The sequence below is a fragment of the Tiliqua scincoides genome, chromosome 12, assembly GCF_035046505.1.
Source record: "Tiliqua scincoides isolate rTilSci1 chromosome 12, rTilSci1.hap2, whole genome shotgun sequence".
In the NCBI taxonomy this organism is placed as follows: Eukaryota; Metazoa; Chordata; class Lepidosauria; order Squamata; family Scincidae; genus Tiliqua; species Tiliqua scincoides.
The window spans coordinates 943,523-960,104 of record NC_089832.1 but is presented as its reverse complement, the minus strand read 5'-3'; the positions used below and the strand labels follow the sequence as shown (position 1 = coordinate 960,104).

The window sequence follows — 16,582 nt, the reverse complement described above, 5'->3', positions numbered from 1 at the left end:
TTACCTTTCTGGTCGCCTTCTGCAGAAACATCACCCAAGGGAGGAAACGACATCTTTCCTATCGGTTTGCGCAAAGCCTTTGGCCAGTTCTCAGATCTCTGGCACAATCCTGAGGGAGACTGACATTCGGAGAGCCTTAAGGGCACATTCAAGTCTTCTTCACTGGGAGGGCAAGCCAGAACACTCCAGGCATGTCCTGGTGTAGCTTGTGGTGGAGACGTGGAGGCCTGAACTTCCTGTAGACTGGACTCCGATAGATCTGCATGGAGAGAGAGCGAGGACTGGTGCAGTTATGCTCAGATGTCACTCAGCTCCCTGACAGAATGTCTGAACTGCCTCCATTCCAAAGCACAGTGTGGAGCAGCCCAGGGAAGCAGGCGGGTGATTCAAAGTCACACTTGTGGTCAGGGGCGCAGGCTTGCTTGGGCTGCAGATTTCCTTGTGATGAACACAATGAGCCCTCACGAGGAGAAGCCATGAGAGGACCCTGGATAAGGACATGCAGATGGCAAATTTGGAGGCAACAGATTGCCAGCCTGCTGGGATAGGATGGCAGAGATACAAAGCAGCTCTGGGCCTGGTATAGAAGGGAAAGGCTCCCAGCAAGGCCTTGCCAGGGTGGCCTGAGGATCCACTACTCAGCTGAAACCTATGCTGTACTTCCCAGTGCCCAGTGGAGCAGCAGTGGCCAAAGTGGCTACTGGTGGTGTAGCTGGAGGGGGTGGAGCACCCAGTCTGGCAGGGAGCCTCAGCGCGGTGGGCAAGTGGCCCCTCCCTTCGGAGTCATTCCCAGCGGGGGGGGGGAACAGAGGCGTAGGGCTCCAAAGGGAGGGGCCGCTTGCCCGCTGCGCTGAGGCTCCCTGCCAGACTGGGTGCTCCGCCCCCTTCCAGCTACACCACCGGCGGCTATCTCTGTATCCAGCTGGCACCAGAGCCGTCCCTTGGGTGGGGCAACTGGGGCGGCAGATAACATGACCAACACGTGGCCAGAACGCGGAGGATGCGCTGCTTGAGTCGCCTCGGAGTGGGCGGCCCGCTTCTGGGGATGGCGCTGGCCCCGATCCCCCCAGCCAAGGATCATCGAGCAGGTGATGGGAGAGACCTCGGCAGACCCTTCCAGGCAGGGCAGTGCACGTCTACTCAGAAGTAAGTCCCATGACAGTCAACGGGCCTTACTGCCGGGTAAGTGTGGAAGCACTGCGGCCTGGCGACGGGGCCCTTTCCAAGGTGCTGCGCCGCGTCTTCGGAGGCGCGCTCTCCCGCGGCTGCTGCGTTCACACGTGCGGGGAACGCTCGGTGGGGCCGGCGGGGGTCGTCCGGAGCGCGGGGCGGGCCGGGCGTGTCGTCAGCGCGCGGGGCGGGCCTGCTGCGTCCGGCTTAAGAGGCGGCGGGCGGGCGCGGCGCCCAGAAGGGCAGCGGCGGAGCGGGAGGCGCCGTCCAGGAGCAGGCGACGCCGCATGCGCCCGGCTGCGGCCAGAGCTGCCCGTGCCCGGCGGCCGGAGGCTGAGCGCGCCTGCCGGGGGAGCGTCGTCGCTGCGGAGCCGCCGGAAAGGTGCGGGGGGCGGCGCGGGCCGCGGCTCTCAGCCGGGAGGGAGGACGGGGCGCCCCGGCCCCGCGCGGAGCTGCCTCCCACGCGGCCGGAAGGGAGCGCGGAGCCCCGTCCCGACGAGCAGGCGCGTCCGGAGGGCGACACGTGAAGCCGCGGCCCCCGCTGCGGGCTGCCCACGTGGCAGGAGGAGTCCGCGAGAGCGGCTCCCGTGCCCGTCTCTACCCCGGCTGCAGGGGCGCCCAGCCAGCGTGCCCCTCCTCGCAGGCGCGGGGCTCCCCGCGCTTGGGGATCGCGGCCAGGGAAGGGGGGCTGCGGCAGTCCGGAGCTGGAGCCGCCCCTGCTGGGCTCGGCAGGCAGCGCCTCCTGGCCGGCCGGAGCAGCAGAGGGCGGCCCCCGAAGCCTGGAGAGCTGCGGAGTCCGGAGGAGCCCAGCCCAGCAGCAGGAGGCAGGCAGCTTCCCTCAGCCCACCCGAAGCTCCCCTGCGGAGAGGGCTGTTTCGCAGCCCTGGGTGCCGGTGCGTGTCCGCCCCCCCCCCACTGGAAAGGTCAGGACTCAGGAGGGGCCCAGAAGGGCCTGCAGGCCTTGGGGGTGCCTGTGGGGTCCCTCCTGAGTGTCCGGGGAGGCTCCATCCCTGGCCGGGCCCAGAGGTGCCGCCTGCCCTTCAGCAGACCAGCCCTGGAACCGGGATCAGGCCCTTTGGTTCCTGGCCAGAGCGGCTCTGTCCTTCCCAGGCTTTGGTGTCCGAAGGCACCACAACAGTAGTGGGGGGAAGAGCCTCTCCTGCTTCTGGTGTCCACCTGACCCCCCCAAAACATGCCATCCTCTTTGCCACTGTGATGCAGGCCCAGGGACCCGACAGGTTTGGGACAGGGACATCCAGCCGCAGTCCGGTGACCACACGGTGACCAGATGTCATGACCTCCAAAGAGGATCAGGCACCCCAAAATGTAGGGCATCCAGGAAAATATAGGACTTGGCAGAATTAAAGCTAAAAACGCTCACATATGGATTTCATGGATTAATTTAAACACTCTATTACTTATTATTAAATTTAAAACTATATTGCATATAACATATTAATTCCAAGAAGGCTCTGTGCTGCCTGCTCACAGGGAAAAGGAGGACATCTAAGTTCTTTTTCAGGATGCAAGGCTAGAAAAGAGGACCTGTCCTGGAAACAGAGGACATTTGGTCACCCTGAGAGACTAGGGCTGGGGGCCAGAGAACCACTCAGCACACCCAAGGGGCTGTGGACCAGTGGCATAGCTAGAGGGGGTATAAAGCACTAAGTTTTGCAGGGAGCCTCACCGTGGCCTGCAAGCTGCCCCTCCCCTTCAGAGCCATGCTGGACAGTGGGCACTAAACAGAGGCCTGGAATGGCCCAGAATGGCTCCAAAGGGGAGGCGCGGCTTGCAGGCCACGGTGAGGCTCCCTGCAAAACTTAGTGCTTTGCACCCCCTCTAGCTATGCCATTGGGTGGCCCAGGCCAGGAGCCCCCCCCCCCCACAATTCAGCTTTTGAAGCCCTTGCTTTCACACCCCGCCACAACTTGAGTGCATGGTTTACATGTGTGAATTATTGCTGTCACAGAAGTTGGCAAGTTTGCACAGATGGTTCCGCAGATCTATTTTTGCTCCTGCTCTGCCTAAGCAGAAAGGAACCAGTTTACTTCCCCTCATCTTAGAGCAGCCTTTTCTTTGAAGAATATCTGAAAAGCCCAGAGCCCCCAAAGGCCGCTCCCTGAGTCTGGGGTGCCTGTCCTGAAATCCAGGCTGGGGTGAGGAGAGCAAAACCTCCAGCAGCCTCCATCCTGCTGTGCAACATTGTTTGGAACACTTTTACCCAGTTGCAATACAGAACCTGAACTGGGGGAGGTGAGAGAATCTCCTGGGGGGGGCACAAAGGGAGACAAGAGAGGGAACATTTGGTTCGCATCTGCCTGCTTCATTTCTGGTAACACCACCCCCCACTTTATAGGTGAATGGGGCAGTCCAGGCACTGGTGCCAGAAGGCCAGCTGGGCTGTCCATTTCCACAGTGGTTTGCAGGCTTGCAGGGAGTGGGAGTGCTTTTCACAAAATCCTTGGGTGCAGTTCCCTGCTTCCCTGGATCCTCGCCAGTGAGGGTTCACTTTGCACAAATTGGTACTGACTGAGGATGGGGGGAGGGAGCTATAGTTGCAGGACCCACAGAAGATTCGGAGAAGCAGGAATTTGTAGGCAGGCAAGACCAGGAAAGCAGGCAGCAGGCTCTGGACTTCTGAGTGCTGCATATGAAAAAGAGTACGTGATATTTTGTGTTGGGCCTGGGAAGGACTCAGCACGCTTCTGGCCATACAGGATTCTTCCATTAGGCAGGACTGAATGGTCTTTTAATTCTCAGTGGTGTGAGAGAGCAGGGCTGTTGCATGGTGCGCAGGGGAGGGGCTGCCTCATAAATCCTAGCTAGCTCTGCAAACTGTCTTCTGGGTTGCCTTGCTCATAACTTTTCCACTAGTCAGGGCTCTCCAAGAGGCTCCCATCCAACCTCTAAGATATACATCATGGCAGGAGCCCCAAGTCTTGAGTTCGAGAGTGTGCGCCCAGAAGTGAGAGGCCACGCAGCACATCACTTGCCTCAGGCTGAGACCAGACAAGGGGTGTCTCAATTAAAGGCTGGGCGGGAAGAAACGGAACTTTTCTCTTCCTGGCCCATGCACTAAAGAGGGACGCAGCGAAGGGCAAGGAACATGCTCTCTGCACAGCTGACCTTTGTGTGAGCATCACACCTGAACTGGCAGAGTGTGCTGGCACACACAGGCTGTACAAGCCACTCATGGATATCAGTGCACAGGTGACACATCCTGTGTGAACTAGTAAGGTTTCCCTTTACTGGCATTGCTTCTTCCCCCCAAGCCTTTTCGGAAGTGGAATCTAAAAAGCCAGGTCAGCAAATGAGTGGCAGATTTTAAGGAATAAGCCCTCAGGATGCCATTTTCCCAACCTCTGACTTTGCTGCTGACCTCATTCCACCCAAGCAGAGTGCGCCCCAACTTCCTCTTTTGAGTTTGGTGGTTGCAGTCTCTTCCCCTCTGCTGCATCCTCAGTCAGCTGGAGAGGAGAAGCTGGGGACCTTCCCCCCCCCGCCCCAGAAGTTGGTGTGGCTCAGTGATTGCGAGACTTCAGCTGCCATTTTTACCTAGGAGCAAGCCCCACCGAACACTAGCAGACTTGTTTCTGAGGAAACAGAGATAGAGTTGTGCTGGAAGGCACTGAGCAGGGCAACCCTGGCCTGAGCCTTCCCTCCATGCTGTCTTCATGAGAACAGCCACAGTCTTTGAGCTCCCCTGTCTCCAAAGTGGGGATGTTGCAAGGTTGCTGGAAGGATTGAAACAAGAACTGTGCAGCGCTTTGCACAGATAAATGCCAAGTGTTGGCATTTGGTGTAGTGCCTGATATTCAGTGGTGAGTCAGCTCCAGCGCCTGGCAAAGCTTGGTGCCTTTGACCACTTGGGTGTGACAGAGACCTGCACTTCAAAGAAGCCCAGTTCTGGGTCTGGATGTCCCCTTGAGTGTTTGTTTTCCAGCCACAGGGGCTGAGAGCTCTGCACATGCTCAGAGGCACGTTTCTTGATTCTTACTGCCCAAGTTCCAGCGCTGAGCTCTGTCCCTGGAAATGCTTTTGGCAGCTGAGGAGGTTTCTTCCTCTCATGTTGCCAAAATAGGAGGAGGGGAGATGAGCTCCAGCCTCTCTCCCCGTCCCAAGAAGAAAGAGCTGCTCAGCAGAGGAGGCCAAGCTGCTCTCCTTCCCCAGGCGCCAGCCCGCTGGCCACAGCTGTGTTGTGCTTCCCGCTGGAGCCTCAGCCGGGATTATTGTGGCTGTGCCCGGAGCTCTGCACTTGGCAGCAGTCTTTGTGAATGGGACCCGGAATAGCAGCCAATCCTGGGCTGCTGCGTTGGTTCTGCAGAGGCCAGCTGTGGAGCTTGTGTGTGAGTTTGTGTGTACTCAGGCGGAGAATGCAGGCCTGGAATGCGTGGAGAGTCTGCTTCCATCACTGTTTGATGCTGCTTTGTGATGCAGCCACCCCTGCAGGCTCCTGCCATGGGTGCTGTAGAAAAGGCCAGTGGAAGACTTTTCAGGGTCATTGATGGTTTGGTTCCACACGCTTACACCACTGTGCGTAGAATAGAGAAGCTTCCTCCTGCTAGTTTATTTTCAGGCAGGCCTGTGGTGTGCCTGCTGCACTTGTGCAATTGTGCAGCTACATGTGTTGGCTTATAGTGGAAGCTGGAGGTGGAGGCTGCACCACCGTAGCTGCACTGTTGGCATCGCTCTGCCAGCATCCTTCCTACAGGTCTGGCTGCAACGCAGGGTGCCCATCCTGGCCTGCGTCAGCCACAGATTCTCACTGTGCTCCCTGAGAGGGATGTGTGTCTTGGGGGGCTTCTCCAGAAGGGGGTCCTTGGTTGCCTGTTGCAGCAAAGCACCTTCAGGACAAACAGCCCTGTTGTAGTCCACGAAAGCTCCTCCTCCTGCTCCTCTACATTGGTTTGCCTTTCCTACCATGAGACTCTCTGTTTCAGGTGGATCCTGTTTAGTTTAGTTAACCAGTCAGCTTTTGATGTTCTGGAAACAAATAAGTTCCCCCAGATATGCTCAGATGGCACGATCCCTGCCAGGCTGGAGATTCTGTCCCAATTGGTCAGTGGCACAAAAACGTGCAGGTAGCAGGGAGATGCAGGGGAGGGGTCCTGTTCCTCCTACCAGGGACAGGGAATGGCTGAGACGCGCCCTCAGGCTGGCCACTGCCCAGCTGGCAAAGGAGCTGGGGTTGGTTGCATGACATCAACCTCTCCTGCCCATTGCGACTACAGCGGGCTTGCTTTTGAGTGGAGCTGCCTGCTGCAAGCCCTGTTCTGAGTCAGCCGGAAAGCAGAGCCCCTGGGTCAGCGACTGCAGCAGTTTCGGCAGCAAGGACATGCTGTGCCAGGGGAGTTAAGACTGGGCAGTTCCATCTGTCGGGCTGTGCCCTGCGAGTCTTGCCCAGGTGCATAAACACACCTGAAAATAGCAAGATATCTTTTTGGGAGGAAAGCGGTGTGTGTGATTTTTTTTTCCCCCCCAAGCCCTTCCTTTTTTAAGCAGTAGCACCACTTGGAAATGAATTTTTGAATTTGAAACCTATTGCAGCACAATCCTATACTGTACTTGCTTACTCAGAGAAGTCAGTCCAGTTGTATTCAATGAGGATTGTAGCTTTAACAGACTAGCAATTGCCTTCACAGAATAGCTTGGAACCACCAAAATAGTACTGAGGTGACTTCATACTATTTAGACTGTCCAATCAGAACCTTTGAGAACCAGAACCTTCTGGACGTTGGTCTGGTTGCTAACCCCTCCCAACTGAAGATCCACAGCTGCACTCCATCACCCTTAATCAGTCACCTCTCTGTCTGCTAAGGTGCTAAACATTCCAGTGGGTTGTAATTCTTGTTATCTGTCCTTCCTGGCCAGCAAAGGAGAGACAACAAATCCTTTTGTTTATTTACTCACATTCCTGTAGCTGGGAACTGCTAGCAACTTCTCAGTTACACTGTCTTTGTTTGGTTCAGGCTTCACATGTCAACCTAGGCCTAACATGTACTCATTCTTGACAACAACATGCAGTGAAAGTGTAAAGCCAGCTTCCTGGCTGCACTTGCCCTTCCATTGCAAGTGAGAGCCTGAAAGTCCAGCTGCATTTCAGTGCTGAAGGGAGTGTCTTAATAACCAGGGCTACAGTATTTAATCCATTAAGCAGGTTGATTAATTGATGAACAAACTTCGGATCAACTAAATTGTGCTATTATTATTATTATTATTATTATTATTATTATTATTAACAGTATTTATATACCGCTTTTCAACTAAAAGTTCACAAAGTAGTTTACAGAGAAAAATCAAATAACTAAATGGCTCTAAAGTGCTAATTAATCTGGCAGTGGATTTTTAAAGATGTCTTTAATATAAGTTCTGATAAATGTTGCAGTTGCCAGACTGCTGTCTTGGGAAAGACAGCCCCCCCCCCCCCACAGGAGGGAATGCCTTTTCTAAGAGGACGTCTGCTACAATGCACAAGTGTGTCATGTGGAAACAGAGGAATATGTTTCTTGCCTCAGAACTATTTTAGTCGAATGCAGATTTATCCGCATTTGATTAATTGCCTGAAGGAGGCGATTAATTTCTATAATCAGCCCTAATTTCAGACCCTTCCATTGACTTTATCAGGTTTCTGTTTCTAATTCTTCATATAAACAGCCCCTCCAGGGTTGGCCCAAGACCTCTTGATGCCTGAGGTGGCCTGGCAGAGGTTGCCCCTTCCCCAATTTTCTTCCCCTCCATGATTCTTCTTCCTCTGTGTTCCCCTCCAGGGAGTGGGGGGGGGGGAGTGGAGGAACCTTGGAGGCAAGTAGGTGGAAAGAGATGGGTGCCCCCCCACAATACGCTCCTTGAGACAACTGCTTCAGTTGACCTGGCTGGCCCTGAGGGCCATCCAAGCCAAGATCTGGCTCTCCTTTTCTCCACATACAGCCTTGGGATACAAAAGGGCCCCCAGACAGAAATCCTTGCAAGAACTACCTTGCAGGTAGCGGCTGCTGCAATCCTGGTGCCCTTTGTAGCATTACAGTGTCTCAGCATTGCTTAGTTTGGGCCTGGTGGTGGCGGAACAGGTGTGAAACCTGTTCAAATTCATGGCACAGAGGTGACCTGGATGCCCTCGGATCTGGACTGCTTGCTTGTGCGTAGACTGCAACTGGGTCTCACAGTATTGGTGCCTGTTTCTTTTCCAGGTGGGCAGGAGAAGGGAGCTCACCATGGCCCTGGCAGACAGTGGCAGCCGTGCCAAGCCCATCGAGGACTCGGTGTTCCCAGAGATAGTCGAGCTGAACGTGGGTGGGCAGGTCTACATCACTCGCCACAGCACTCTGGTCAGCGTCCCGGGCTCCCTGCTGTGGGAGATGTTCACGCAGAAGAACATCCACTCCTTGGCCCGGGACAGCAAGAGCAGGTTCTTCGTGGACCGGGATGGCTTCCTGTTCCGCTACATCTTGGATTATATGAGAGACCAGGAGTTGGTGCTCCCTGAACACTTTCCAGAACGGGGCCGCCTTCAGAGGGAGGCTGAGTACTTCAAGCTGCCCGAGCTGGTCAAGACCCTCGCCCCAAAGATCAGCAAGCAGAACTCCATCGGGGACGAGCCCTGCCAGAGCGACCCGGAGGAGCTCTCCCCTGGTGTGGACACTGCCCGCAACTTGGCTGCAGCCAGTGCTCTCCTCGCAGGCGCTCCTGGGGGTGCCTTCACGGCTGGTGGCGGTGGAGGTGGCACCGGGCAAGACCTCCGACGGTCCGGCTTCATCACCATTGGCTACCGCGGCTCTTACACCCTGGGCAGAGACAGCCAAACAGATGCCAAATTCCGCAGGGTGGCCAGGATCATGGTGTGCGGCAAAACCTCGCTGGCCAAGGAGGTCTTTGGGGAGACGCTGAATGAGAGCAGGGACCCTGACCGGCCGCCAGAGCGCTACACCTCCAGGTACTACCTCAAGTTCACCTTCCTGGAGCAGGCCTTTGACAAGCTGGCGGACTCCGGCTTCCACATGGTGGCCTGCAACTCCACGGGGACCTGTGCATTTGCCCACGAACAGACGGACGACAAGATCTGGACCTCTTACACCGAATATGTTTTCTACCGTGAGTGACACTTAGACCAAACCCAGCCAAAACACACCAAAGCGCCAGTCCTCCTGTGATCCTTCCCGCGCAGTTGTTCCTTTAGAACATAGACACTGTTGACCCCTCACAGCTCCAGCATTCCCTCCTCCCTCCCGTTCCAAACAGGACCCCTCCCGGCTCATCCCTGTGTTGGTTCCAGAGCCTCCAGCCCTTCTTTCCGACAGTAGCTAACCATAGCTTGCACCCTTCCTGGATCATGGACTTGGACACTGTGGTGTGGGGGGAAGAAGAAGAAGAAGAAGATGATGGGGTGTGTGTGTGTATAGGGGGTGGGGTGGGGAAGTTTGCAGGTGTTACCCTGTAATGCAACATTACCTGGCATCTGGACAGAATGAGATGTCTTCTGCGCTGCAGGCTGCTTCTTGCCCTTTGCACTGCCTGTCCTAGAGGGATGCGCTTATGCTTGCAGCAAGAGGGTTTGGCAGCAGGAGGTTGCTTTGCTGTCAGGCTGGATGAAGAGTGCAGAGGGAGCCTCCCTCCCTGCCACTGACATATTCACATTTGCCTCCGTAAGCTGCTTAGTGCGACTGCTGGTGCTCTGAAAGGTGCATGAGTGAGCAAGAAGCCCACGTAGCACGTCTCCCGGCTTGACAGGCTCTGAGGGCAGGATGGGATGCAGGGCTTGGGCACTGGGATGCGTAGTTCTTTGCCAGGCACCCAAGAGATGGCAGTAGGAGGTGTGTTTTGGAGAGGAACAGCAGGTAGGAACAGAGGGCTCGCCCCTTCCCCTGAAATTGCCTCCCCCAGCTGCAGCAGACACATGCCTGGGAAGCCCCCTACCAGGGCAGCTGGGGTGAGGTTTGCAGGGGAGAAGTGGTGGGCAGGGGGAGGCTTAAGCAGCCCTGTCTTTGCCGTTCCTCCTCTCCAAATTACACCCCCACTGCTTTTAGGATAAGACCCTCAGGTGATCTCTGCTAGAACAGGCCAATCAAGGCAAGTGTTCCAATTCCACAATGCCCCACAAGGTACCCCCAAGGGGCACCCACTTGTAAGCAGTCTTTTCTTGCAGTTCCCCCCAGCAGTTGGGACTCAGTGGAACGTGGTGGTCTCTGCCCTGAGGAGGTCTGCACTCCCAGATCTGGGGCTGTCACCCAGTAGCTCGTTCAGCCCTGAGGTTCTGTCTTTATGTTTGAGAATGAGTAAAAAGAGAACTTTATGGGTGTGCACTGATGTGTGCTCATAGCTCAGCACATACATGTAGGGGGACCTTGGGGTGGGTGGGAAAGAGAGTCTCACACATATGATGTAATACTAGATCCTTAGGAGTGTTTCATGTCCAGTCTGTTGTTTATCTTTCCTTCACGTAGAGTAGGAGGAAGGAGCCACCAAGTGTTGAGTGATTATCCCAATGAGAAGTGAATAGTTGTCAGAAGGCTGGCTTTGGCAGCTCCCGTGAAAGGCATTCTGAACCGTCCTGACCAACAACTTTTTATTTACATAGACTCAGAAGTTTAAAAGGCAAAGCAGGCCATTTTCAGACTTCCCTGGTAGTTTTCTCAAAGAGCCTTATTTGAAGTGTAGTACTGCACTGTGTATATTCATGGGCCAAGAGCACTGGCTGGCTGATGCTTTTGCAGGTTTGGGGACCACATGTAATAAAGGAACTAAAGACATTCTCTTTGCCTCCTTGCTAATGATCTAAGAAGATGAAAGGAGAGCTTCCCCCCATCCCAGAATTGTGATGCTTGTATTTCTGTCTGCAGCGCAACTGCGTTTGCAAGAAGGAAGCTGCTGAGCTGTGTGGCATGGATGGTGCACTGGGATTTCTCATGTCATGTGAAACACCCCAAGTGCATAGTGCTCTCACACTCTTCAGTGGTCTGAAAATGGATTGTGTGTAAGGATGGAGGATGTAGAAGTGAACCCATATTGTAGCCTGAATAGTTCAGCTGGTATGATACTGTGATGGAATGTTCATAAACATTTCAGCTGCTCGGGGAACAAAACTCTCAGCAACAAGATTTTTGGCTTAGTTGGCTGGGATAAAAATCTTATAGGGGCCTTCAGAAACAATTGCATTGTGGAGCAGGCTAAAGATCGACAAGGTCATAAAGACATAGTGGAAATGGAAAAGGTGCAAAAGAGAGCGACTAAGATGATTACGGGGCTGGGGCATCTTCTTTATGAGGAAAGGCTATGGCGTTTGAACCTCTTCAGCCTAGAAAAGAGACGCCTGAGGGGGGACATGATTGAGACATACAAAATTATGCAGGGGATGGACAGAGAGGATAGAGAGATGCTCTTTACACTCTCACATAACACCAGAACCAGGGGACATCCACTAAAATTGAGTGTTGGGAGGGTTAGGACAGACAAAAGAAAATATTTCTTTACTCAGCGTGTGGTTGGTCTGTGGAACTCCTTGTCACAGGATGTGGTGATGGCGTCTGGCCTGGACGCCTTAAAAAGGGGATTGGACAAGTTTCTGGAGAAAAAATCCATCATGGGTTACAAGCCATGATGCGTATGTGCAACCTCCTGATTTTAGAAATGGGCTATGTCAGAATGCCAGATGCAAGGGACGGCACCAGGATGCAGGTCTCTTGTTATCTGGTGTGCTCCCTGGGGCATTTGGTGGGCCGCTGTGACATACAGGAAGCTGGACTAGATGGGTCTATGGCCTGAACCAGTGGGGCTGTTCTTATGTCAGTGGGAGAAGGTCCCAAAAGGTTGGGATCCTAATGGAAGGAGATGAGATCTGGAGAAGGAAGATGGTGGATGGGCCAGTGTGAGTGTTTGTTTCCAAAAATCATGTCCACCCCCACCTTTTGGCTCAAAGAGTTGACCAAGCAACTTTCAGGGACTTAAAATTCAAAAACTATCTGTGGAAACAATCAAAATGCAATTAATTAAATCAACAGTTAAAAAAAAGCAGGAAGGACAAAAGCCAATGCCTCAAAGTGTGTTTGCCCTCAGAAAGGCAGATGGGATGCCCATATTTTAGCACACAGTCCAAGCTGACATGCTGTTTTGCTGTTGTTAAAGTGAAGCTCTGCAAATACTGGGGCATGCCTGTAATTAGTGAAGATTTATTAGAGATTTGTTTATAGAGAAGATTTGTGGGTTGCTGCTTTAGGTGCTGACTGCGGTGGTCCGTCTCCACCCTCTCTTGTGGTTTGTGGGGAAGCGTCTCCAGAGTGAGCCACCGTTGACCACTAGAGAGGACAGAGAAAGAACTGCCCACAGCTGTAGCTGGCACTTCAGTGTCGGCTGTGGGCCATCAGTTCTGTGCCCTCTCTGGTGGGTCCAGGGGGGAATGCTCAGTTGGCAAGTTACTGGAAGTGACTGAAGATAATTCTTTTTTTTCCTGAGACCTCATGAACAGCTTTTCAGGGTCTTGAGGACCACTTGTGAACCAGACCACAGGTTGGGAACCAGTGGTCTACATTAAGTGTTGTCTACATTATCTGGCTATGGCTCTTGGGAGAGCTGTAGTGAGAGATTCTCAGACCAAGCTGGGCCCCATCTCTACTCCCCCATGTCAGCAGAGCCTCAGCTTGGATGCCTTCTCACTTTAACGACAGTGAAACAGTATGCCAGCTTGGACTGTGTGTTTAAAATATGGACATCCCATCTGCCTTACTGAAGGCAAACACAATTTGAGGCATAGCAAAATACCAAAAATGTGAGAATTGGTGGAAATACAAGATGAGTGGGAAGAGCCGAACAGCCGAATGGAGCAGCCCCCAAAGCAGGAGTGGACCCTGGCCAGGGTTCTTCATGCCAAAGATGTTTGGAATGAAAACTGACTTGACCAGGTAGCACGAACTGGGAGGGAGGCAAGTGAGCTTTCTGCTGAAGGGGTTCCACCATCCTGGAGCCAGGGCGCTTTCCACATAGCCATGCTTACACCCTTGAGGTTCTGCTAGGGAGCAGACTGGAAATCCTTGCACAGCTGGCTGACCACAAGGCACCCTAGTGCAAAGGGCAAACCTCACTCCGTGGGGAAGTGGCTGGTGGGGGGGAGGTCAGGAGGATTGTGCAGCAAGAGATCCTCCCTCCAGCAGCCTTTAGTTGCTGTGAAAGGTGCATTGAAGCCAGGGGTCAAATGGCAAACACCTGGTCATGGTGGCTGCTGTTGCATGCAAATGCAGTGGCCCCTGCTCTTCCCACCCAGGAGTGATGCAGCCCATGGAAGCCATGTTCAGGTGGGCGTTTTCTCACCGATGGCTGCATCCTCAGCCTAGAAAGAGGCCATCTGGTCATTTTCCTTTGTTTTGTTTAACTTTCCATTTCCTTCTTTTTTTAAAACAAAAGTTCTTAAAGCAGCTTTCAAAAGAAAGGGAAAAAAAGAAACCACATTAAAACGCCCAGATTAAAAACCAGAAATGGCCAAACAGCATAAAACCCACCAGAGAGCCTCAAAGCAGCTGCACAACTCAATTAAATCCATTCCGTATGTGGGGGACCAGAAAGGACTAAAGGACTTGACTGGGTATCTCAAACTCACCAGATCAGCCCCAGAAGAACCACCACGGAGGAGGCCCTTTCCCCAGGTGCTCCTCCCTCACCTCACTGACCGCTGTGCTCTCAGAGTGGGGAGCCTGGTGCAGCTTGTAATGCGGAGACACGTCCAGGCAGGAGGAGAGGCCCCCCCTTCAAGCTCGCAGGGCCACAGCAGCAAAGACTAGAACCCGCACCTGGAACTCTGCTCAGAGATGCCCAGGGAGTCAGGAGGCCTCACCTGCAAGGTGCTTGCTGGCGCAGGCCGAAGGCCCACCTCACCCAAGTCCCCAGACTCCAACCAGATGCCCCTGAGCTGCTCACAAGCAGGGCATGGAAGCAGAGAGCCGGCTCCCTCCACGGTGGCTCCCCAGTCCCTGGAATCTCATCCCCTCAGCTCCCCCCCCCCACCATCACTGCAGCAAATCCCACCTGTCATGCATACATTGTGTGCTAAAGTCCTCCCTTTTGCTAGGCAACCCCCTATTTGGGGGGGAGGGGGAAGAACGTCTGCAAGCAACTCCTGCTTTATCTGCTCCCCCATATTTCTGCATCCTCCATAGAGCACAAAACGGGAAAGAAAACAGAGAGAGGAATGAGGGAATGGAAGAACTCCCTGAGCCCTCATTTGGAAGGATTCCCAGCCTGCAGCCAGGCAGAGGAGCCGGTCCCTCCTCCAGACACTGGAGAGCTGGAGGCCGCCCAGCCAAGGGCTGCTGAGAGCAGAGGGGTTGTGGCAGGATTTGTCCTTTGACGTCAGGAGTGCATTGGGGCTCTTGGATCAGCCTGTGCTCCGTGTACCAACCGTGGGTGTGTTGTTGCTGTCAGGGCCAGACTCAAGCCTTGCCAAAGCTGGAGAGGGGAGTGCTCCAAATCGGCGGAGATGGTTTATGAGCCTGGAAACTTGCTTCTCCTCCCGCCCCTCGTGTACTTCGCCACTGTTTTTTCCTGGCCAGGCTCCTGGGACTATGGAGGGCATGACGAGTTGACCAGTTCAACCGGTGCAGCGCTTCCCACTGCAGTGCCTGTAAAGTGAAAGGGAGGGATTCCTTCGTTGTGGCCAGAGTGGGATCACAGGGGGAAAGGGAAGGGCTTGGCATGTTCTGCAGGGGAGAGTTGAAAGAGAACTCCGAAGCACATACACAGTCTGGCAGCAGCCCCGTTTTCCTCCATGGAGCCCTCTGCAGTGGGCTTTTTAAGGGGGCGGGGCAACTCAACTTGAGACCTATCAAGTCACAGAAGGGCAACTCGGTGACTCAGAAAGTGCCCCCTTTATGACTCGTTTTTGAGTTGAGTCACAGGGGAGCGGTGACTTGGGACTCGACTTGAGTCGTGTCGCACTAGTTTTTCCCATCCCTGCTATTTAACGTGTTCCAACACAGGAGGCCCCATCCATTAGTGGCCTTGGTGGCTTGTGCCATGCTCTCGGGGGTCAAAGGGCTTCAAGGTGCCCACCCTCAGCCAGCGGGGCTGCTCTTGTTGTGCAGCAGATGCTTGGAAAGGCCAGAGGCAGTGGGTGCAACTCTGTGGCCTGCCTTTCCTGCCTCGAGCAGTGTCAGGAGGCCCTCTGGGATGCAAGTCCCCCAACATGGTTGCAGCTCAGGGTGTTTGGGGGGCTGGCATTGAAAGCCAGGTGGCCCCTGCTCTTTACGAAAACATTTTGAGGTTGAGGTTGAATATTTTTGTGCAACGTTTTCTTGTACAACATAAAGTGTAAAAGTAATTTCCATAGCAAAGGAGTGGTTGAAACCGGGCTGCCTGTTCCCCAAGGGGCTTCCAGTCTGAAAGATACCAGCACCAGCCACTGGGAGGGTCGCTCTTTGGAGACGAGGAGGGGCGACTGTCCTCCCTTGGCTGAATGCGAAAGTGTCCTGTTTGGCAGGTCTTTCTTTGCCCAGTTACCCCACTGCCATTCCGCCAAAGCAGGCCAAAAGCAGCACACCAAAGAAAGCTGTCATCACCAACATGAATTAGATACATGACAAAAGCAAACCAGGAGACAGCCAATAAACAGCCCCGTCCCACCCCACCCCACCCCAGGGAGACGAATGTCAGGGAGACGAAACACAGAGCATCTGCAAATCAGATGCTGGCCGGAAAAGAGACTGGTGGGGAGCCAGGAAGGACGAAGCACGAGGGGCCTCACAGGGTTTCCACAGCCCAGGATGCTGGGTGTGTGACTGCTGCTCTCCAACCATAAAATCCCTGAGAGTGCTTGCAGACAGTGGGGCAGCTGATTTGATCAGGGGCTTGGGGGGGCTTTCGCTCTTTCCACCTGCGCCCTTTCTGGATCTAAGCCACTCCCCTGGAAGCTCCCATTTGCATAAAGAACGCAGGTGCTTGTATCAGGCCCCTGTTCGAATAATTGGTCAGGCAGAGGCGTCACGGGGGCTTGTGGAGTCACCCTGGGATGGACCTGCTCCCATACCAGACCATGCAGAATAAATTACAGTATCAAGAGCCTCAGTGCAGTGACATCACTAGAGCTGCTGTAACCCCCATTACTTATTATTTATTTTAATATATAACAGTACAGGTCACCCAAAAAATCAGTAACCAACCAAAAAACCAGCAGCCAACCTGATGACCCTCACACAGCTGAACCAGAGTTCTAGCATTAACTGGCCCACCTCACCCCAGCACTGTCTGTTTTAGTGGCTGTCTGCTGGTATTCTTTTTGCATCTTTTTAGATTGTGAGCCCTTTTGGGACAGGGAGCCATTTAGTTATTTGATTTTTCTCTGTAAACCGCTTTGTGAACATTTAGTTGAAAAGCGGTATATAAATACTGTTATTATTAGCATTAGCTCAGATACATGGAAATGAGAGCTGACTTATAC

At 54.0% G+C, this 16,582-nt stretch overlaps 1 protein-coding gene across 2 annotated transcripts; it reads left to right on the top strand.

The window, feature by feature from the left end:
* The first annotated feature begins 997 nt into the window (after positions 1 to 997).
* Positions 998 to 10,913, top strand: LOC136663018 (BTB/POZ domain-containing protein KCTD12-like). 2 transcript variants are annotated; one of them, XM_066639893.1, is made up of 2 exons: positions 998 to 1,182; positions 8,358 to 10,913. In XM_066639893.1, exons 1-2 carry the CDS (start codon positions 1,156 to 1,158, stop codon positions 9,264 to 9,266), a joined length of 936 nt encoding a protein of 311 aa, XP_066495990.1. In that variant the 5' UTR covers positions 998 to 1,155; the 3' UTR covers positions 9,267 to 10,913. The 2 variants fall into 2 exon arrangements, with proteins under 2 accessions (XP_066495990.1, XP_066495991.1); XM_066639894.1 differs by lacking the exon at positions 998 to 1,182 and adding an exon at positions 1,422 to 1,552.
* Positions 10,914 to 16,582: the final 5,669 nt, after the last annotated feature.